Raw genomic sequence first — 23240 nt, forward strand, 5'->3', positions numbered from 1 at the left:
CCTCGTTTTAACACGTGAAATGAAAAAAGTATGCTCATAATAGAAAATTTAGAAATGCAAATTAAATAATTACATGTATTCCTTCCACTCGGAGATCACAAGCCTCAGTTTATGAAACCTCACCTAAGAGCCAAGCCTAGTTATAAAACGCGCGATCTCATTCCCTAAACACTCTTTATTTCGCGGAATTCCTTGCAGGCTTTTCTCTAATCCAAAGGCCCCGCTGGCGCGCTCTCCCGACTTTCCCGCTCCATTTGGAGCCCGACGTGGCGCACGACATAAAATATGGTCGGGCAGAGGTGACAGCCTGCTGGTGACAAGCGGTCTTGGTATAAAATCATCAGTCTGGAAATCGCTTCGTTTGGAATTAAACACAGTCGTTCTAGGTGGAATTGCGTCAGCCTAGGGGGTAAAAACCCGTCCGATGAGGAAATGCCGCGGGGCTCCGGGCCCTTGCAGAAGAGACCTGGAATCTCCAGGCCCTCCAGGCCGCATCCCGGGGTCCTCCCGGTCCGCCCCCGCCCCCTCCTGCTTGGGCCTCGCAGCCGCCACGCTGGACGCTCAGGCCCCGCCTCCTAGGGGCCGGCCGGACCAATGGGTGCCGAGAGCGGCCACGCGTCACGCGGCGCTGGCCAATCGCGGAGGGCCACGACCGTAGAAAGTCTGGGTGCGGCCGGGCCGCCCCGAGGACGGCGGCGGCGGCGCGCACTGGCGTACACACTCTCGGGCCATGGTGGTGGTGGCATCCGCGCAGAGCCCGGCCGCCGGGGCCCCCAAAGTGCTGCTTCTGTCCAGCAAGCCCGCCGCCGCCGCCGCTGCCGCCGCCGCCGGAGCCCCGGCCGGCCGGGCTCTGCCACTTATGGTGCCGGGCCAACGAGGGGCCAGCCCAGAGGCGGCGAGCGGGGGGCCACCCCAGGCGCGCAAGCGACAGCGCCTCACGCACCTGAGCCCCGAGGAGAAGGCGCTGCGGAGGTGAGCGAGGGTCGGAGCGCGGACGCTGAGGGCGAGGGGCCGGGGACTGGCCGCCTGCCGCGCTCGGGCGCCCTTGGCCTGACCGGTGCGGTGCCAGCGTGGCGTGGGGCGGGGCGGGGCAGGAAGTCGGGAGTGCGGGGCCGCCTAGGCCTTTTTTTTTTTTTTTTTTTATCCCCCACTAGCCCAATTTTGTCTCTAATGTCAGAGATACATAGAGCTGGGTGTTCGGGCACATGGGTTCCGAGTCCTCATGCTATGTGACCGCAGACCTGTCATTCAATGTTTCTGAATTTGGGCAGTAGCAGAGAGTCGAGGAGCCTTTTCCTGGTTTACCTACTATTTTGGGAAGGCGGGGAGCCGAAATGACAATTGTTGGAAGGGCTGTGAGGTCTGTGAGGCTCACTAGTCAAACTTAGTCTCCGCGTTCTTAAGATGGTATCTATTTCATGAGGTCTTTGGAAAGATCGGCTGAGAAATGCCACGTATTCACCTCTCCTCAAATGTTAGTTCTTCTGTGATCGGTGTGCCTTTTGTGACATAAGTGCCTCCTTGAGCAGACACGGGCCCAGGCGTCCCGGGACTGCCCAGAATGTCGGCAAGGGCGAAAGGCATCCGCCTCTCCCTTATTTGAGTTCTAGGAGGGAGTGAAAAAAGGGGAGGAGGAGGAAATCTCTTATGATGCAAGATGAGTAGTATTTGTGTCCAGCGTCCTTGCTGTGGCCGGGATGCGACGGGGGTGTGGATGACGCAATATGGGGAAGAATGAAGCAGTTTTTCAAGCTAGATCCATGAAAAACGCTGTATTTTTTGTTTCGTTTCATTGAGGGGAGGAGCCTGGAGTGTATTTTACCTTAGTCTACCGTATACTGTAAGTGAAAATGAAAGCAGCAGCTGGCCAAGTTTTCAAATAAAGATATAAATAAGGTTTGGGAATGACTCTGTGGTATGTCTCTTCTGTTCTCAGGAAACTGAAAAACAGAGTGGCAGCTCAGACTGCCAGAGACCGAAAGAAAGCTCGAATGAGTGAGCTGGAGCAGCAAGTCGTAGATTTGGAGGAAGAGGTAAAAATACTTAAGGTCAAACTCTTACCTTTTATTTCTCGTACATCCTTCCTTGGTGAACGTTCTGATGTTTGCTGCCTATCCCAAGTTGTTTCCGTCTCTTTAGAATACAATTGGACAGTTAATTGGAAGTTAAACTAGTCTAAATTAGGGGAGCTAGGTAATTAAGTGGTTAAGTGGTGAAGCTTGAGGAGAGCAGAAGCGATCGACCCGCTGGGACCTGCTGGCATCCATCCGTGTGAGATCTGTCTCAAAGTTGGCGAGCTACGACATTACAACATTACGTTTATCAAGTTAGTACTAAGAAATTCCTAAAAGCAGATAGGAAATTGTCGCTTAAACCTGAGACCCTTCCTGGCTTGGCCAAAAGTCTGCTAACGTTTCCCTTCCCCTTCTGTGGTCCACTGATTACCTAATCTTAAATTGTTGCCAGCAAAATACGATAAGGAAAACACATACACACACACATTTAAACATATTTTGATTTTATGGTTCGCTGTTGTCACTTCTATTATTACTTGCTAGTTCAAGATAGGATTTTTTTTTTTGCCATTATATTTAAAGTCACAAGTCACCCTTTGCTGGGTCTATATTAGTAGTTAGAGGCATTGTGGTATTTGTGACCCCACAAAATGGCACTTCTTATTTTTCATGACTATGACCTTTCCTTAGAATACCTACTGTGAACAACTGTATAAGTGTTTTCCAAAAGGTGAAGGAGAAGGAAAGGAAACGAGCTGTAGTGAAACTTCACCAGGTGGACCCTTAAGTGAAAGAACTGGATGTTTTAATAGCTTCTTATGAACTTTTTCACAGAACCAGAAACTCTTGCTAGAAAATCAGCTTTTACGAGAGAAGACGCATGGCCTTGTAGTGGAGAACCAAGAGTTAAGACAGCGGTTGGGGATGGATGCCCTGCTTACTGAAGAGGAGGCAGAGACCCAGACCAAGGTCAGTTGTCTCCTATATCTGATGTCCTGTGTGAGAACTGGTTCTAAGTGACATGACCCCTTAATGACACTTAAACTCGTTTTTCAACTGGGTAGTGAATAGTACTAGAGCCTAATAATTAAAATAAGTTACACAGCTCTCTAAAAGCAAGTACTAACAATACTGATAGCCAACAGAATGTACCATGTCAGCATTAAGGAGAACTAGAGAAACAGAGCCAGTCAAATCTGACCGAACGCTACTAAAACTATAGTGGTTTTTTGATGAATATGAATAAGTAGGGAAAGGATTCATTTTGATGGTGACACCCCTCTGATAGAAGGTGATGCATGGGTTTTAATGTATGGACCTGGCCCATTTATTGAGATCACTTAAGTGGTCTAAGATTGACAGTAGGGCCGTTCTAGTCTGTAAGAAATTACTGTCCAGAAAGATTTGGGGCCTAAATGTACTGCAGTACCTTATTAAGGACATTATTATGGATGGGGGCCCTGGGTGGCTCAGTCGGTTAAGCGTCCGACTTCAGCTCAGGTCAGAATCTCACAGTCTGTGGGTTCAAGCCCTGTGTGAGGCTCTGTGCTGACAGCTCAGAGCCTGGAGCCTGCTTGGGATTCTGTGTCTCCTTCTCTCTGCCCCTCCCCCTGCTTGTGCTCTGTCTCTCTCTCAAAATAAAGACATAAAAAAAATTTTAAAAAAAAAACATTATTATGGAGAACATCTCTGAAGATATTATTTAAGAATTTCAGTCCTTTGTGAATCTTTGCTTGGGGAGTGAAAATGTTTCATTGCATAGAAAATGACAATGAAGTTAGTCTTAACCTTTCCTCCTCTTCTTGTGGAGGACTCCATAAAGTGGAAAGGTAACAAAGGTAAGGGAAAGGTTTCAGCTCTAAAGAATAGTTTTCTAGCTTTCTTGAAAGTAGAGAACCACAGTTGCCTGGTGAGTGTTTCCTTGAGGACTCAGCAGTTTGAGCTGTTCATCCATGGTGGTCTTTCCTCCTAGGGGAATGGAGCGAGGCCGGTGGCCGGGTCTGCTGAGTCCGCAGCACTCAGACTACGTGCACCTCTGCAGCAGGTGCAGGCCCAGTTGTCACCCCTCCAGAACATCTCCCCATGGATTCTGACGGTGTTGACTCTTCAGACTCTGAGGTAGGGGTTATTGGGATTTAGTGAAAAGGTCTATAACTTGTTAATTCCATCTGTTTGATGGCTGATATCCCTAACCAGGCAGAGGAGGACAGGAGAAGTTGGTTTTGGTTGGGTTAGAAGTGAATATTGACGGTCTTCCCTATCTGCGGATGGTTTAGAGCACAGAGTGAGGTGTAGGTAAATGGGTCTGTGGGTCTCGGAGGTCGTCCTATTGCATAATGATTAACTTACATTGTGGGACCTAGTAGTGTTCTAATGTAGATTCTTGGGTGCATTCTAATGATTGGATTCCATTGAATTTTTGCCTCTTGCAGTCTGATATCCTGTTGGGCATTCTGTTCAACTTGGATCCAGTCATGTTCTTCAGATGTCCTTCCCCAGAGTCTACCAGCCTGGAGGAACAACCAGAGGTCTACCCAGAAGGACCCAGTTCCTTACCGGCCTCCCCTTCTCCGTCACTGGGGACGTCATCAGCCAAGCTGGAAGCCATTAATGAACTGATTCGTTTTGACCACGTGTACACCAAGCCCCTCGTCTTAGAGATACCCTCTGAGGCAGAGAGCCAAGCAAATGTGGTAGTGAAAATTGAGGAAGCACCTTTCAGCCCCTCAGAGAAAGATCACCCTGAATTCACTGTCTCAGTGAAGGAAGAACTTGTAGAAGATGACTTCGTTCCAGAACTGGGCACCTCAGATCTACTTTCACCCAGCCACTGCCCGAAGCCATCTTCCTGTCTACTGGATGCTTATAGTGACTGTGGATATGAGGGCTCCCCTTCCCCCTTCAGCGACATGTCCTCTCTGCTTGGTGTAGACCATTCTTGGGAGGACACTTTTGCCAATGAACTCTTTCCCCAGCTGATTAGTGTCTAAGGAATGATCCAATGCTGTTGCCCTTTTCCTTGACTATTACACTGCCTGGAAGATAGCAGAGAAGCCTATGCTTCGTTCACAAAGCCAAAGTGGAGGGTGTACAGTCCTAGGGAATTCCTCTAAAGTATTTGTTCAAACTTTATAGGTCACCCCAAGTATTGTCTTTTGTCATCCAGCAGTCCAAGGTACTCAGATTTATTACTATAATCTAGAATCACAGCTTTTGAGGTTGTACCTTTATCTTAAGGGCAGAAGTTTGCCCTAAAATTCTTCTGTAAGGGTCACTGGACAAGTGTCTTAGACATGGAATTTATGAATGGCCCTTTATCATTTTTCTCCCTTCTTGGCATCCCAGGCTTGTCTCCGATTTTAGGTCCTTTAGTTTGCTTCTGCAAGCAGAGAGAACACCTACCTGAGGGGACTCCTTTCCCTCATGTACAGTTAAAGTAAAGATCAAGAATCTTTTGTAAAACTATGGAAATTTACTATGTAAATGCTTGATGAAATCTTTCCCTGCTAGTGTAACTTTTGGAAGGTGCTTTCTCCATTTATTTAAAACTACCTGTGCAATTAAAAAGTGCAATGCAATGTCTTTGTTCTTTGATTTCTTCTTGGGCTTTTTAAGTTTTACTGTTTTGTTTCACTGATTGCCACGATAGTAATTTATCCAACTTCAGGGAGCATAGCATGCCGCTTTTTAAAGCGACGGAAAGTTTTACCCCCTTAGTTACTGCCTGCTTCGATTCTTGGCTGCCATAAGTGATAGGAACCTATTCTTTGAGTAGTTACTGTATTTCTGAGCTTCTTTAGCTTTACTGGCCAATATTATAGACGTTAAGTGACCAAGCTAGAACACTTAACCATTATTTTGCTATATACCATCTTAAGAGAAAAACATGCCATTAAATATCAAGATTCGCCAGGTAATCCTGGACATGTAATATCACTTCACCTGTAAAGGGGCATAATAGTCACTATCTAAAGGTTGCTAGAGGTGATACATTATAAGCTCTTGGTATATGTACACTTAGGCACCATCCCAAGCACTCAAAAGTTAGCTATTTTCCCCTAATCCACTTAGGGATTTTAATCTTACAGTATTTTATATACCCTGGAATTTGTTTCACAGAATGAATCTGTTCAAGGAAAAATCTGACACATCAACATTACCCCAAAGCTATAGAGATGATAACCTCATCCTTCATGTGCGTTTTTCCTTGGGAATCCTCTTAGAAGGTACTGAAGGGCTTCCCTCAAATCATTTCACCTATGCCAGCATCCTGTGCCAATATTAAGCCTACCACTGGAGAGGTCAAAGTAAAGGAGTGTAGACAAAAGGATTCAAAGAATCCCAAGCAGCAAGACAAAGCAGGCTATACTTTCAGCCAAGTATAAGGGAATATGTTTGGTGTGATTGGAGGCATGTCCACATGACAGCCTAAAATCCCTGGTCACTAAGGCCAGAGCTTGGCAATGCAAGCTTGCTTAGGCTCAGTTTCTGTATTATAAATGTACAACAGCCTCCAGCTGTCCCCATGATTTAAAATCTGATCACCTGATTTTCTATAACTGAAAACCTAAGTGCTGGGTGTCTATTTAGGGATTGTCTAGGCAAATGCAATTACAGATGCATTTTAGCCACTCTCCATCATAATTGCAGAAGCATCTGGAGATTGAGGCTCAAATAATTTACATTGAATGACATCACATGAAAGAGGCAGCTGTACGAACAGGGATAACACAGGACATACATAACCTGTGTTGATCTTCAGGGTTTTCATTTCCTGCACAGATGGGTGAAAATGACCCAACACTGCTCAGCCTTGACAAAACACCTGTTATTTAAGGATATCTTGGGGCGCCTGGGTGGCGCAGTCGGTTGAGCGTCCGACTTCAGCCAGGTCACGATCTCGCGGTCCGGGAGTTCGAGCCCCGCGTCAGGCTCTGGGCTGATGGCTCGGAGCCTGAAGCCTGTTTCCGATTCTGTGTCTCCCTCTCTCTCTGCCCCTCCCCCGTTCATGCTCTGTCTCTCTCTGTCCCAAAAATAAATAAACGTTGAAAAAAAATTAAAAAAAATAAAAATTAAAAAAAAATAATAATAAGGATATCTTACTGAAACAAATTGGTCAGAAATAAAAATCAAGATCTCCTTCTGCAAAACCAAAGCAAGATTTCTATTAGATGCAGAGGGCTGTCCATAACTGAAAGTGAATCAGGTGACAAATGTCTGCACACCATTTTCCTGGGTCTTGTAACACCAATGTGTATGTGCCCCCTTGCTTTTCTACTAGGTATGCTACTGGAGCAGACATAAGGTAGGAACAGAACTGTAGGCAAAAGGTAACCCTGCCTACTCCAGAAAGTTTTTATCAGTTAAATTCTAATATGCTAAGAATGAAATCTTTACCTGGGGACTTCTCAAGTTCATTAAAGGACAGGAAGACGGGCCTGTTTACCCACTAATCAGTTGTTGAAAGACAACATCCTTGTCTTGCTGGAGCTGTAGTCTAAATGCATGCAACTGAGCTCTAAAATGCCACTGGCAGAGTATTTGGACCAGACAGATATACACAAAACTGTATTTTCTCAAGGAGTTTAGTATCACACTGACTGAACCACACTCTATCGTAGATTATTTCAATGAAATTTAAATGACATTTTAAGGTATTCTATGAGAAGACTGTAAAACCAATGGTCAAGTAGGAAGAACACTGAAACTGCTGAGTTTGATTCTAATACTAAACTGTCATTCACTACTTAAGCTTTAGTTTCCAAATCTGTAAAATAACGAGGGTAGGTAACTTTTAGCTGTGATTTCCAAATTTTAGTGAAAAACAATATCCTGAGTTTTCCACAATTGCACCCCAAACTTAATTCCGCCTGCCCACAATTCAGGGATTCACGGTTATCAAGATTGTAAATATGCAGGCAACACTGCCACCCAGCGACCTGTCAACTCTTAGGGAATGACCACTAACCAAATACCATGCAATTTTCTTATTCCCTATTTTTAAAGGTCCCCAACTTGTAAAAACAAAAATGCTGTGAAGTCCATATACTGTTTCCAACTCTATATTTAAACAGTTTTGAAGACTGTCACTACTGCCATCTGAATACTGGCAATCAGTCACGACTGCCAATCAATGCTATTGACTGACAGCAGCAAATTGCTAAGTAGAGTGGAAAGCATTCTGTGGGTTTTAGAACGGCAAAACCTAGTTTATTTTGGAAATAGCTAATTCATTTATGAAGCTTACTTATAACCCAACATAGTCACCTCTTCAAAATAAACTTAAGCCCCTCACTAATATGAATGCTGCTTTAAATACAATTTAAAAGAAAGAGGTAGCTAATTTTGTTTACTTATGTGCAGGAATACAAATACCTCAAAATCAAAACACTTAAGAAGTTTTATTGAAAACAATAAAATACAGAAACACCAGATTCTCATTTTAAAGTTGACAGTATCTTCCAAAACGTTCCTAGTACTACACCATTCTTGTCACTATTAAATAATGAAACCAAATTTCAAATCCAAAATAATTAACGAACCTGCTTATAAATAAGCATTTCTTCTCATGGTTCTAGCCCCACACCCTAGTTTGTTTTTTTCTAAATTTTATATTTGCACCTTTTTTGAAAATGAGTTGTTTTTTTTTTTTTTTTAACGACTGATTAATATTTTTGAGAACTGGACTTAACTTTATATTAAAAAAAAAAAAACCCACACACACCTACTCAAACTCAGAGAAAATATACATTTGTTCATTAAAGCTCACCTGCTTTAGACAGTTTTTCTCTTCACACATTAGCATAATAAGCCAATGTTTGATCCATGCTTCAAAGCTGTACGAAAATGAAAAGACCTGTTGATTCCCTAGGGAAACCTTAAGGCAAAAGCAAAAGCCTTACACTATAAAAGAAAAACAAAGAAAAACAAAGCAGAGGCATGGAGACTGTGGAAACGGCTCAGATGAATAAGCACCACAAGGATGAAGAAAATTTCTGTACAAACATATGCAAAAGGATAAAGTTTAAAAAGGAGCATTAAACATCCATTTTCCTGCAGAAATAATTAATCACGTCAGATAATCTGACTCCTGAAACAAGTTGTTTGGATTTTAATGAACAGATTCTTAATTCTCTCCTATAGTTACCAGTGGTATCAGAACCTTGTTTTGGAGCTGTTCCTCCTTTTCCTCATACAGACCTTCGAGCAGAGGCTTGCCCCACAATTCCTATCGAAGACACTCTAAGTGTGTTTTGGGTCCTTCTCTGGAAAGTCGTCACCCCTTCCACCCTAACACTGGGACGAACTCCAAATTCTGGATGGTCACTTCATGTTTTTAAGTTACACCAGAACAAAATTTTTTAGCACGGCGATTTCTTTAAGGCTACAAACTTTGTAAGTTGGTCCCATTAAACAATGACCTAACGGCAGGAGTTTTTCAAACAGCATGAATCAAACACTTGCACATTTCAACAGAATACAGTTTACATTCATCTCTAAATCTGAGATTAAGAAACTATTAGCTGGTTTCCAACTGGTTTTAATACTGGTTTGAAGTTCGAATAATTTTACTGTGTAGACATTAAATATTGTTTAAATATTAAACATTAAATCTTTTCCTGACTATCCAGACAGAAATAGAGAAAGCAGGAACAACAGGCAAAGGAAGAAACAGTCCAATGAACAGACTTGTTACTTCTACGCCATCTGTTACAAGGGGAGGGATTTCAGCATGGGTTTCAAAAATGCCTGGGAGCTGGTTTCTCAAAAGTCACCTCTACTTGGCATAAACCATTTTTTTTTCTACATAAGATATCTGATTCCTACAAAGGAGGAAGAAACCCGGGAAACAAAACAGAACAAAAAGAACTGGGGTGGTCTCCCATTGTGTGTTTTAAGGGCCAGTATTACACTATTACACTCATTTAATAAGTTATAGTGGATATTCTGTAGCACTAAAGGAAGTGTTGTTTTAATCGGCACTACTGAGTCCTTGCCACACAGAAGAGCCCTTCCTGAGAAATAAAAAAACTTCAATCTTGGTTATCCCCAAAGGACACCTTGAGCCTGGTTTAGTTCCTCACGATGAAGATGTCCTATTAGTAGGAAGCTGTTCTCTATTAACTCTGAGGTTTACTGCACCAACAGCTGAAGCACCAGGCAAAGTGGCTAGTTCAGTACATCTCAATGTCACTCACCCATATGTTCTCAGTTCATTATTCTGTCACTGTTTTCTACGTTACCACTAAAATACTCGACTTGCTAACACAGGCATAACCTTTTAAAAATATCTATCAATGCTGGGTTTAGCTGACATGGCAGTTCCTTGGGATTACCTAAGGGAACTTTCTTCCATAGCCAATTTACACATGGGTTACCTCACAATCACTTTTTATTGTTCAAAGTTAATTACGTTGTAAACACTCCTGAAGTGTCGTGCAAGGGAAACCAAGGAGCAACAGTAGCACAAGGCAAAAAAGCCTTGAAGGAAAAACCTTTTCTTTCTATTTTCATTGCATTTGCAGAGGCTAAGAGGTGAGCCACAATGCTACCAGCTATTAAATCAATATAGATACACAGAACGGACAACATACAAGTTTCAGAGCCTCTGTTAACTCTCTTAGCAATAGGCTTAAGCTACTGCTTTTCTCCCTCCTCTTCCCAATCATACACAGTCACCATCGTAAACAGAGCTCCTATATCCATAGATGGAAGTTGTGACTCAACTGTCAGGGCACAGTCATAGTACGAGCATCCTTCTTAATGCATCTTTTTCAGATTCAAAGCATCTGAATTTTCTCTGATTATCTGAATGGTTTAGATAATGTAACAGATGACTTAAGTCACCTTTAGATACACAGCTTTTATACTTGCCTCTGCAGGCCGCAATTTCACATTCCCTTAATAAGCCCCCTGGAAAACTGCTTTTCCCTTGAGACAAGCTTCCTTGGCAAAAAGTTGGATTCAAGAAATGGCTACCCAAAATGAGAGTCCCACCCCAAATCACAGGTGGAGATATTATTACACCCGTTTCATAAAACTTTCAAGTCCCTATACTATACAAGTAGGCTCACGACTAAATACATGAGCCTTCTAAAATTTGACAACTTTAGCATAGAAACTGGTTTCTAGAGTTCCATCTCTTCTTCTGTGCAAGCGGCTGTCTCCAAACCACTGTAAACAGGCATCCCTGTTTGCCGAGGTTCCAAGAACAGTTCAGTTCTCCCAGGGAAGGCAGTGCCGGCAGCTGCATGCTTGGTTTGGCTCTCTCCTGTGTAGTTCTTAGCATTAGATGACGGCTTTGGCTTATCAGAAAGGAGTTCAGGGAGAGGTTTCCAGAGCACAAGCTCCATGGAAGGACGGCTCCTAAGACATAAAACACAGACTTTATCAAAACTTTTAGGATACGGAAATAAAGGATACATGTTGAAAAGCTAATGTTTGCTACCAAGTATCTAGAGTTAAGAACTGATGGCATCAAACTAGGAGACGTATGGGGTACCTGGGTGGCTCAGTCAGTTGAGCATCCAACTTCAGCTCAGGTCATGATCTCATGGTTCTTGAGTTCGAGCCCTGCATCCGGCTGCTATCAGCACAAAGCCCACTTCAGATCCTCTCTCCCTCTCTTTGCCCCCCCCCCCCCGCTCATTCTCTCTCTCTCTCTCAAAATAAGTAAGTAAACTTTATTTTTTTTCTTTTAAAATTTTATTTATTTTGAGAGAGAGTGCGAGTGAGAGGGGGAAGGGAGGGTGGCAGAGAGAGAGAGAATCCCAAGCAGGCTCTGCACTGTCAGCGTTAAGACCCATGCAGGGCTCAAACTCACAAATCGTGAGATCATGATCTGAACAGAAGTCAAGAGTCAGACGCTTATCTGACTGAGCCACCCATGTGTCCCTAAGTACATAAACTAAAAACAGAAAAAAAACAAAAAAAACAAAAAATAGACTTGTGATGATCCAAACATATCTTTAGAAAGACACGCAAATACATATAATTTTACAGTTCTGCATGCATTTTTAACCAAACCAACCAGCTGTACTGATGCTGTGATTAAAACTAACACAGGGGTAACTGACTGGCTCAGTCAGAAGAGCATGTGACTCTTGACCTCAGGGTTGTTAAGTTCAAGCCCCACACTGGGCATAGAGATTACTTAAAAAAAATTTTTTTTTAATGTTTATTTATATTTGAGAGACAGAAAGAGACAAGAGGGCAAGTGGGGGAAGGACAGAAAGAGAGGGAGACAATCTGAGGCAGGCTCCAGGCTCTGAGCCGTCAGCACAGAGCCCCACGTGGGGCCCGAACTCACAAACCATGAGATCATGACCTGAGCCGAAGTCGGGCACTTAACCGACTGAGCCATCCAGGTGCCCCGAGATTACTTAAAATATTTAAAAATAAAAGCAATATAAACATCCAATGTGAAAAAGAGGCCCCTTATTATGCTAAGTGAAATTAGTCAGAGAAAGACAAATATATGACTTCACTCATGTGAGGACTTTAAGATACAAAACAGATGAACATAAGGGAAGGGAAGCAAAAGCAATATAAAAACAGGGAGGGAGACAAAACATAAGAGACTCTTAAATATAGAGAATAAACAGAGGGTTGCTGGAGGGGTTGTGGGGCATGGGCTAAATGGGTAAGGGGCTTAAGGATTCTATTCCTGAAATCATTGTTGTACCATATGCTAACTTGGATGTAAACTATAAAAAATAAATTAGATTAAAAAAAGAAAAAGATGGGGCGCCTGGGTGGCGCAGTCGGTTAAGCGTCCGACTTCAGCCAGGTCACGATCTCACGGTCCGTGAGTTCGAGCCCCGCGTCGGGCTCTGGGCTGATGGCTCAGAGCCTGGAGCCTGTTTCTGATTCTGTGTCTCCCTCTCTCTCTGACCCTCCCCCGTTCATGCTCTGTCTCTCTCTGTCCCAAAAATAAATAAACATTGAAAAAAAAAATTTAAAAAAAAAAAAAAAAAAAAAAAAAAAAAGAAAAAGAAAAACAGAGGCCCTTGATTCAATGCTGTTATAAGTTTCTCAAATTGTGGTTAATATTAGTAGATATGAGCTACTATCTTCTACTAAACTATTATAAATTTTTTATGTTTATTTATTTTTGAGAGAGAGAGAGAGACACAGCGCAAGAGGGGGAGGGGCAGAGAGAGAGGGAGACACAGAATCCGAAGCAGGCTCCAGGTTCTGAGCAGTCAGCACAGAGTCCGATGTGGGGCTCGAATCCACGATCCATGAGATCATAACCGGAGCCGAAGTCAGATAGATGCTCAACCAACTGAGCCACCCAGATGCCCCTAAACTATAAATGAAACACTGACCAAACACATTAAAAGCATCTCTGTATACCTTTTGCTTAGTATAACTATGAAGTATAATGCTTTTTGCAATAAGTCTAAACGATTATGTTGCCAGGGCCTGCCTGCCCCTCAGTCCTCCTCCATCCAGTGATGGTTTGATGGTTTCTGGAACCTAAAGGCAAATAAAACTAAATAAACCACAATGAAGAATACTCCCAAAGGTTAGCTTCTGGAAAACTACTGAGAGCAGAAAGTGCTATTTTTTTTAGGTTGTAGGGCAACATGACCTGTTTACTCTTGGCTATTTACCCACTCTCAGGGCTGGTTAGTTAATTATAAGCTCGAGCTAGGGGGCTAATGCAAAACCTCTGTGATCTAACATCAAGCAGCAGCTGAACTCACTGTGGCCAAAGGCAATAATGCCTCATCTGCTTGGCATCACTGGGGCTGGTGTCCTAAGAGGTTTTTTCAGATATCTGACACTTACCCTCACAAAGTATCAAATCTGTCTACGGTATTTTCCAGGCAACACCTAAATGGCACTTTGTGACTTCACTATTACTTTACACGTGGATAATGATGGCTTCAGATCTTGTAAGCTCAAGGACTATAGGAATTACAGACTAGCATTAGTTTTTATGTTAATGGCCCCAGGCTGCTTTGCTTTTTAGGTTATGTGTGCTTTCTAGTTTCCACTCTAGTCCTCACACTGTATTGTCACTACTCACTACTATGAGTTTGTACTGCTCTCACTTGCTGTTTCTTCGTTTCTACTCTGATGATCTAAGAATCCAGGTACCTGAGCCCAGTAAGCTGGGTCTAACTTAAGAGCAAACTGGCTTAGAGCTAAAGCCCTGAGAGACTATCCACTATGAGACAAGAACACGAGCTTTGGATTGTGGCCTTTGTGGTAACTGTTTTGGCTGATGGTAGATTTCTTCTGGTTTATTTTTAAGATCTTTTTATTTTTTATTTTTATTAAAAATTTTTTTTCTTTAATGCTATTTATTTTTGAGAGAGAGAGAGAGAGACAGAGTGGGAAAAGGGCAGAGAGAGAGGGAGACACAGAATCCAAAACAGACTCCAGGCTCTGAGCTGTCAGCACAGAGCCTGATGCAGGGCTCATGAGTGGTGAAATCATGACCTAAGCCGAAGTCGGACACTTAACTGAGCCACCCAGGCACCTGTTTTCTAGGTCTTAATGGTGTTCCGGAACAACTGAGAGAGGCTGGTAAACAAGAGCTTTTGAAATGTGGTTCCATATCCTACGACAATACTTTAAGAGAACAGGCTGTCGTCAATCCTCCCATCCCGAAGTATTAGATGGTCACCCACTTCAGAACTTCAGAAGAATCTGAGGTTAAGAAGGTATGTATACTTCAAACTTGTCCATGCACAGGATCTTGTTCACCCACAGTTAACAGAAAAAAGTCTGTATCCAGACTAAGCTAAATAGAAAACCTATCGTACTTTCATTGGGCTGGTGAGCAGGAGACAAGACTAGGATAGCACGGGCCTTGTCTGGAGACACCACCAGGTCTCCCTTCGAGATCACAATTAAAGGGAAACCAGGAACCAACACTTACATGGACTCAATCATTTTCTTTGTAAAGACTTCATCAAATTCCCTCTTCAAACCTGTTTTCATGGTGTCAGAAAGAACAAGACTGGGGAGATGGTTAATATTTCTGTCAGCTTCAACTTCTTCATCTTCATCAATTATCCTAAATAAAGGCAGCAGAAGCAGAGAAAGAAAAATTAGTCAAGCTGTTATGTACTGTAGCAATTGAACAAAATTTAAAAAATAATAATAAAAGCAACAGATGCTATAGGAAAAGATCAAGTAAAACATGAGGCTGAGTGAAGAAAGTACAGGCAGAAGAGTTACTCAGTATTTAACACAAGTTTTACATCAGATGCAATCAAATTTGAAGAACATGTCCCTGAAAACTCCCATAAACCAAAAATTAATATTCAGAAACACTAACATCCAGCAAAGTTCTATGAGAAGAACTTACTCTAACATTTAATGTGTAAACTCTGAGTTCATAGTCTGAGAGATTGAGATTCACCATTATGACCAAACTGACTAATTAGACTAGCTTAAGAGAGCAGAGATGGCACATGAGACCAACAAGAAGCCAGCAACATACACTACCCATTTACCTGTCCTCAATTTCCTGAAGCCTCCTTCGGGCAACTTCACACTGTGGTTCTCCCGTTGTCTGATCCATTTCTTCACAAATTACATCTAACATGCCAGGTGCAGAGAGGCCACTAGTACACGGATTTACTCCATGACTCTCTATATCCTGATGTGCACAAAGAATCCAGTCATTAGGACCAGCACACAGCCCTGCTTCAGTTAGCCTTTTCTTTCTTACTGGACAACTGAAAAAAAAAAAAAAAAAAATCAATGAAAATTCAGAATCATATAAATAAAACATTTATCATCCCTATGTCTAATCCCTATGCCTAAACTCTTATACAAAAAACTCTAATTTTTGATAGTGTGTGATTGCAAGATGGAGAATTTTGCATTTTCTGTCATTTTGACAGCCTCCTTGAGATGTTTTCTTCTACTGCTCTCTACTATATCAGACTGTACCTGCAAGATTTTGCTTTCTCAGATGAGAAGTATTCAGTGTGGGAACTTAAAGTCATTCCTATTTGGTTCTGGGTAGGTCACGTGGAAAGTACAGAAACCAAAACCACAAAGCAGCAATTCAGCACCAGCCATATTTTGTCACAATTCTGCTTGCTCCACATGGGGAGATAGTCTACAGGTGTTCTATACTCCTGCAGGATGAAAATACATGCTTGATCAGGTATGTTCCAATAGGCTATAGATGATTCTCTTGATCCTCTCCAGAATGTCAGAGACTATGGTTTGGCTCTGAGTCTCTTTGTCATATAAGGTAGAGTTACACGTTGGGCACCAGACACCAAAGCTCCCAAGTCCTAGCTCTTATGCCATTCTCACTGGAACTTGCGGCCTCCTTACAGGAAGTTCAACAGTTCAAGCTTATGCCATGAACTAGTATTTGCATGTACTACAACATGCCCAATTTAGTTGAAAACACTCTGAAGCAGGTAAAATAGACAACTGGTCCTATTCTATTTAAGTATTTAGACCAGAAGTACTTTATTGCTTGGGTACCAGCAAGTGCAGTGTCAGAAACAGAACACAGCTCTGCAACTAAAAAAAAAAAAAAAAATTTGTTAATGGCTACCACAGCTTCTGACTCTCTAAACTGAAGGTCAAAGGAAGTGGTATGTATTTTACAAGAAATTTCTATTCACGGTACAACTACAAAAATCAACTTTAAAAAAAAAGGATACAAAAATCAACATTAAAGTCTCTGGCAAGATAAAATCTGACAATGCTCTCTTGAACCTAGACTTTTATTGGAATCAACTATTAAATGTTTTTAAAAAATGGTTTAGTTTTTTGAGGTCTTTTTTTCTTTTTAGCATAGTTGACACACAGTGTTACATTAGTTTACAGTATACAACATAGTGATTCAACAACTCCAAATCTTATGCTATGCTCACAACTATAGCTATAATCTGAATATATGTAACTCCACGAATCTGTGTATCATCCTTGCACAGGAGCCACGCTAATCTCTGTATCATTCCAATTTTTAGTACACATGCTGCTGAAGTGAGCACAATATGTTTGGTTTATAGTTGGCTTTAACTGATAAGAAAGTATTAAAAATGTCTAGCTATACATCAAATATTTCTGTAATAGTGGATAGTTTTATGGTGTGGTGTTCTGGAAAGCAGGAGAAACTATACACACCAAACCAGCTAAGAAGAAGCATACATCTATCTGGAGAGAACAGATAATTTCCTAGCACATCCAATAATTCAACTACGAAATGCAACTGAGTGTAAGAGTTGCGTTCTGATCTCTAACCTCCAACACGATTTGGACTAAATTATCTCATGCCTTGTAGGTCCATTTGCAAGTAATTAGACATCAATGATAATTAAGCTCCAAAGAAAATGTGATATAAAAGACTTCAAAGTACAGATAAGAGCTATGGAAGTGGCAGGTGGGCAGCATGCATTAGATATCCAAATGTCAAGTTCCTCATTCTCAGGGCCTCAATCTCTTCATCTGTAAATTAAAGATGGTTTTATTTATTTTTTAAAGTAAGCTTTACACCCAATGTGGAGCTTGAACTGACAACCCCATTGCATGCTCTACCAACTGAGCCAGACAGGCACCCCAAAGGTGGTTAACTTTTTAAGCCAACAGATTTTACGCTTCACTGGGACTCTTTATTCAAGAATGTCTTACAGAGTACTCCAAAAGACAAGAGCAAAGAGGTCCCTATGTATGCACAGCAATCCCAAGGCAATTAAGAACCTAAATCCTGTCTGGCCTGATGGTTTTTAAACTGACACAACTTTCAAATCTATTTAGCCTATGCTTCAAAAAGTTAGACAATCCAAAGTTTCTGCTGGCCAAAAAACAAACAAAACCTACACAAAGTTAAAAGGCAAATGACAAATTTTGGGGAAGCATAACACACATAACAAACTACTGATTTCTTTCGTAAAGATTTCTTATGGATGAACAAGAAAAAGATCAATACGGCAATAGGAAATCTGCACAAACATGAACAACCGACACAATGAAACACGAATGCATTAAATGAAAAGATGTTCGACGTAACTTTAATTTACAAGATATAAGTTAAAACAGTGATCATAGTTTAACTATGAAATCCTACACTTATACAATTCAATGAATAATTAGAAAATATGCATCCATAAAAATAACATTTGTAGGAGCGGCTGGGTGGTTCAGTCGGTTAAGCATCTGACTCTCGGTTTTGGCGCAGGTCATGATCTCAGTTTGTGAATTTGAGCCCCACATCAGGCTTTGGGCTGACAGTGCAGAGCCTGCTTGGGATTCTCCCTTCTCACTCTCTGCCCCTCCTCTGCTCTCTCTCAAAATAATAAGCGTTAAAAAAATAGTAACATTCAAGATACAGACCTCTGCCAACATCCCAAAATGGTACTCTATATTCTCCATCCTACAGGTAAACACTGTATTACAGTATTTACTTCTTTTAAAAAATACATTATCGGGGCGCCTGGGTGGCGCAGTCGGTTAAGCGTCCGACTTCAGCGAGGTCACAATCTCACGGTCTGTGAGTTTGAGTCCCGCGTCAGGCTCTGGGCTGATGGCTCAGAGCCTGGAGCCTGTTTCAGATTCTGTGTCTCCCTCTCTCTCTGCCCCTCCCCCGTTCATGCTCTGTCTCTGTCCCAAAAATAAATAAAAACGTTGAAAAAAAAAATTTAAACTATTCTTAAAAAATAAATAAATAAATAAAATAAAAAATACATTATCAAGCACGTAAATATGCATCCCTAAACAATGTTTAGGGCAAAACTATGCCTGGCTTTCAACCTTATACTTAGGAAATTGTACTGTATACATTCTTGGGATTTTTTTTTTTTTGCTCATATTATGCTTATAAGACATATCCATGTTGATAAATGCAATACATTCTCTTTTGCCCCTTTGTACTGAATAGAATTCCTTTGTATGAATTTAATTTACCCATTTTACTGTTGAGGGACCTATGGGTCTTTTCCAGTTTAGAGCTATTATGAACAAGGATGCTATGAACCTTCTTGTACGTGCCTCCTGCTGCGAGTGTGTACCTACTCAAGAGTGGAACGTTTGGGTAACAGAGTAGGTATGCCTTCAACTTACTAGATAATGCCAAACTATTTCCCAAAGTGCTTGTACCAATTTACATTCTCATCTATAGTATTGCAGAGTTACTGGGTGCTCCAATGTCTGGTGGTAAAGTAGATCACACTGAGGCTTTTACTAGGCATTTTCCTGAAGACTGATAAAGTTAAATGAACACCTTTCTTTTGGTTGGTCATTTCGATATCTTCTTTGAGAGATTCTTTCACTCATTTTTCTATTACACTGCCTGTCTAGGAGATGTAATTATTTTACCCGGAAGTGAGGTTAAAAAAAAAAAAAGTTTGAAAACAAACAAACGAACAGTTTGAAAATACAGTTCTGGTGACAAGATGGAGAAGCAACCATTTCCACTGTTAAAAGGAATATAAATTGGCAACAACTCTTGTTCAAATTTAAAATGCATGCCATACCCCATCTAGAAATCCATTAACCTACTTGTACATATATACGAGGAACTTTTTTTTTTAATGTTTATTTTTGAGACAGAGAGAGAGAGAGAGAGACAGACAGAGCGAGCGCAAGCAGGGGAGGAGCAGAGAGAGAGGGAGACACAGAATCCGGCAGGCTCCAGGCTCTGAGCTGTCAGCACAGAGCCCGACGTGGGGCTTGAACTCAGCAACCGAGAGATCGTGACCTGAGCCGAAGTCTGACGCTTAACCAACTGAGCCACCCAGGCGCCCCTACAAGGAACTTTAAAAAAGAAGGGCATGGTAGATTTAACCTACAGTAAAAGCAAAGACTAGAAAGAATTTAGAAAGCCATGGACAGGAGACTGGTTAATGATCTATACCTACTTACAACAGAATTCTATTCAATGTTGCAAAAGAAATTAGGTAGAAGTCTACCTGCCCATATGCAACAAGCCACAGGATAGCAAAATGAAAAGATCAAAGTGTTACACAATGTGAAGTTACCTTCTTAGAAATGTAGAAAACCTGACGTATATACAGTTATAAACTCGTTTTTAGATTATCTTCCAAAGGAGAAATTGGAAACAGGTAACAGGGGTTGCATCTGTGGAGAAAAGCGGAGCATGCACTCTAACACTTTACAATTTTTACCCTTTTGCACACTTGAAATTCTTTTACTTTCTGCACGTAATAATATTTACATGGATGAAAACTCAAACATTGCTAAGGATTACAGAGAGAAGTCTCCCTCCGGCATGCCAGCTACCCAGTTACTTTCCCTAAAAGGCGACCAATGTTAGCAGTTCCTTGTGCCTCCTTGCACAGATACCTAATGTTTCACCTTTTCACTTTTAGGTAACTGAGAATATAAAATAGATTAAATGACCACAAAGTGAATAAATGGCACCTGAAACTTACTCATCATCCTCCTCCTCTCGCTTGTGTTTCTTTTTACAGCGAACTGAAACACTGTTGAAACAAACAAAATCAGTCAATTGAGAAATTTACTGAGCCTGTGCTTTCGGCATCCACTCTTCCTTTCCCCAATAATCTTGCCGATGCCACAAGTACTGGCTTGTCCCCTTCCTTCCCGACTGGGATTGGATATCCAGATCACAAGGTCGGTCTGGTTGGGTGGTCCTGGCGGAGTCAGAAGTTGAAATCTCAACTTCTCACTTTGTCAAGAGAGTGGGAAATGAATCCGGAGGGACCGACGTGGGGAAAACGTTTCTAGGGGCAGGCACTGTGCTAAGCACTTTACTTCCACGGTCTCACTAGCAGGACCCATTTCTGTCCCGAGTGTGTGTCTGAGAAGCGCTGAAAGTTAGCACTGGCGGCCGCGCCGAGGGGACGGCCGGGCTCCGGGCGGCCCGGGTTCCACCCCCGGCCCGAAGTGGACAAGCTCGGCAAAGTCTGCTCACTTTTCGGAAGCGCAGGCCTGCCGCGGTCCTCCCCGGACTCCCGGGCTGTGTGGCCCCAAGCGACTTACAGTTAACGTCCCTGGGGATCAGTTTCTCATCCGCTATGTGGGGGCTCAGGAGCCCCCCGCGGAGGGTCGTGAGGATTAATGAGCCGGAGCTCCGCGCCCGCCCGCCCCGCCGGCTCCTCACCGTCCGCGCGCCGCGCTCCCGCCGGGGCTGCTCGGGGAGGCGCGGGGTCCCGGCCGCGGGGCCAGCTCGGCGCCGTCCACTCCCGGCGGGAAGGCCCGGCCGGGGAAGGCCGGCGGCGGCTGCAGGAAGTCCGGGCCGCCGCTCAGAGGGAGGCCGCTGAAGGGCCGGCCGAGCGCGGCCATGGCCGGGGAGACGAGGAGGCTGCGTCCACGGCCCCGGCCGCCCGCGTCCCCAGGCCCGGCAGCTGCGGCCACAGCGACTGCTGAGAGGCACCCGCCTCTGAGCCCGCTCTCGACCCCACGTCACGCCTTCTAGAACCCTCCACCCCGGGCCGCCGAGGGGCACGCCGGGATTTGTTGTGTGTGGAGAGCTGCTGTCGCGAAGGGTGCTGGGAGTTGCAGTCGAAGAGGACTACAAACAAGATGGCTGCCTCGGCTTAGCTGGCTGGGGCTGGAGGATGGCTCTGAAGAGCCTTGAGTGTGAAATAGGTTCCAATTCTCACACCTTTGTACCTCAGTTTTCTCAATAGTAAAACCTGGTAATAATAGTACCTATCTTCTTAGGGTTGATGAGAGAATTAAATGAATAAAAACATGTAGCTCTTGGGGTGGCTGACTGGCTCAGCGAGCTTGCGACGCTTGATCTCCAGGTCATGAGTTCGAGCCACACACTAGGCGTAAATCCTACTTTAAAAAACAAGCAAAGAATAGATCCCTTAGAACAATGCTTGGCACCAGAACAATTCTTGGCACATAGCACATATTCGTTAAATACCAGCTATTATTTCTTTCCATGTTTTAATATGAATGAAGTTAGTGTTTCCTTAGAGAGACCTGCTAGGAGGATCAGGAAAAACCTCAGGAGGCTTGTGAGAGGTACTGGCAAGTCTTCCAGCCTGTGACTGGATCCACAGACACTCTTGCCAGAGGGCCCAGCAGAGTTAGTCCACCGCAACCACTGATCGTACCATTTTTCCCATCTCAGAGAATGACAGTATCATCCAGTCTAGTTGCTTAAATGCCCTTTAGCTAAAGACCACCAAGAACATACCTGTAACTGAACAAAGATAGATTTACTGATTGCTTACAGTGAGGGAGTGTCTCAGTAAGAAGGTGTTAGAAAAAGCTTCTTCTAGGGCCACCTGGGTGGCTCGATTGGTTTAGCGTCGACTTCGGCGCAGGTCAAAGTCTCACGGTCTGCGGATTCCAGTCCTGCACTGGGCGCTCTGCTGACAGCGCAGAGCCCACATCCGAGTCTCTGTCCTCCCCTCTCTCTGTACTTCCCCTGCTTACTCTCTCTCTTTCTCTTTCTCTGAAAAAATAAACATAAAAAGAAAAAGAAAAAGAAAAAGAGAAGAAAAAAGAAAAACTTCTTCTAGGATTTGGGACTGTCTTAGGTGATTTGGGGGGAAGGATCAAGGAAGCAGGGCTTTGTTCTAGAAATTATATTGTCCGATGGGGCGCCTGGGTGGCGCAGTCGGTTAAGCGTCCGACTTCAGCCAGGTCATGATCTCGCGGTCCGGGAGTTCGAGCCCCGCATCGGGCTCTGGGCTGATGGCTCAGAGCCTGGAGCCTGTTTCCGATTCTGTGTCTCCCTCTCTCTCTGCCCCTCCCCCGTTCATGCTCTGTCTCTCTGTGTCCCAAAAATAAATAAACGTTGAAAAAAAAAAATTTAAAAAATAAATAAATAAATAAATAAATAAATTATATTGTCCGAAAACAAGGATAATTCTATGATTGGGTAACTTAGTCTTTTCAAGAAGGTGAGAAGAATGAAGGCAAGCTAAACCTGGTGGGGAAGCAACAGTCCTTCATATTAGCTAGGGGGATGTTTGGCCAATTTTGTGGTTTGCATGATGTTCACATTTTTGTCTGTGTTCAGACACGATTACGAAGTGGTCTTGTTTCTATCTTGATCCGTCAAAGTCACATCTCAGTCCTTGTTTGATGGTGATGTCCTGTGAAGTTGTTTAAAAGGAAGATACTGGGGTGCCTGGGTGGCTCAGTCCGACTTTGGCTCAGATCATGATCTCAGGGTTCATGAGTTCCAACCCCGCATTGGGCTCTGTGCTGACAGCTCAGAGCCTGGAGGCTGCTTCAGATTCTGTGTCTCCCTCTCTCTGCTCCTCCCCCATTCATGCTCTGTCTCTCTCT

At 43.1% G+C, this 23240-nt stretch overlaps 2 protein-coding genes and 1 non-coding gene across 3 annotated transcripts; 1 reads left to right on the forward strand and 2 right to left on the reverse strand.

Moving 5' to 3' along the window:
• Positions 1-285: 285 nt before the first annotated feature.
• Positions 286-5593, forward strand: XBP1 (X-box binding protein 1). Its single transcript, XM_045459648.1, is given in 6 exon segments — positions 286-972; positions 1937-2033; positions 2850-2984; positions 3988-4023; positions 4026-4133; positions 4448-5593. Coding segments are annotated over 6 exon segments (1176 nt in total). The 5' UTR covers positions 286-730; the 3' UTR covers positions 5006-5593.
• Positions 5594-8397: 2804 nt separating this feature from the next.
• Positions 8398-21446, reverse strand: CCDC117 (coiled-coil domain containing 117). The gene is made up of 5 exons (XM_045459649.1): positions 21088-21446; positions 20396-20446; positions 15491-15715; positions 14911-15048; positions 8398-11381 (listed from the first exon to the last, which is right to left on the reverse strand). Exons 1-5 carry the CDS (start codon positions 21267-21269, stop codon positions 11144-11146), a joined length of 834 nt encoding a protein of 277 aa, XP_045315605.1. The 5' UTR covers positions 21270-21446; the 3' UTR covers positions 8398-11143.
• Positions 16897-16999, reverse strand: LOC123588614. The gene has a single exon (XR_006707937.1). It is a non-coding gene; the product is annotated as a U6 spliceosomal RNA (small nuclear RNA).
• Positions 21447-23240: the final 1794 nt, after the last annotated feature.

Source organism: Leopardus geoffroyi, chromosome D3 (genome assembly GCF_018350155.1).
Source record: "Leopardus geoffroyi isolate Oge1 chromosome D3, O.geoffroyi_Oge1_pat1.0, whole genome shotgun sequence".
Classification (NCBI taxonomy): Eukaryota; Metazoa; Chordata; class Mammalia; order Carnivora; family Felidae; genus Leopardus; species Leopardus geoffroyi.

Bases quoted from the DNA above. Each gene is read 5' to 3' on its own strand.
- CCDC117 (XM_045459649.1), bottom strand. From the start codon at position 21,269: ATGGCCGCGCTCGGCCGGCCCTTCAGCGGCCTCCCTCTGAGCGGCGGC. The intron at 15,716-20,395 runs GTAAGTTTCAGG...TTTTTTTTTCAG, and splicing joins CGAGAGGAGGAGGATGATGA to TTGTCCAGTAAGAAAGAAAA. The intron at 11,382-14,910 runs GTAAGTGTTGGT...TTTATGTCTTAG, and splicing joins AAGAAAATGATTGAGTCCAT to GAGCCGTCCTTCCATGGAGC.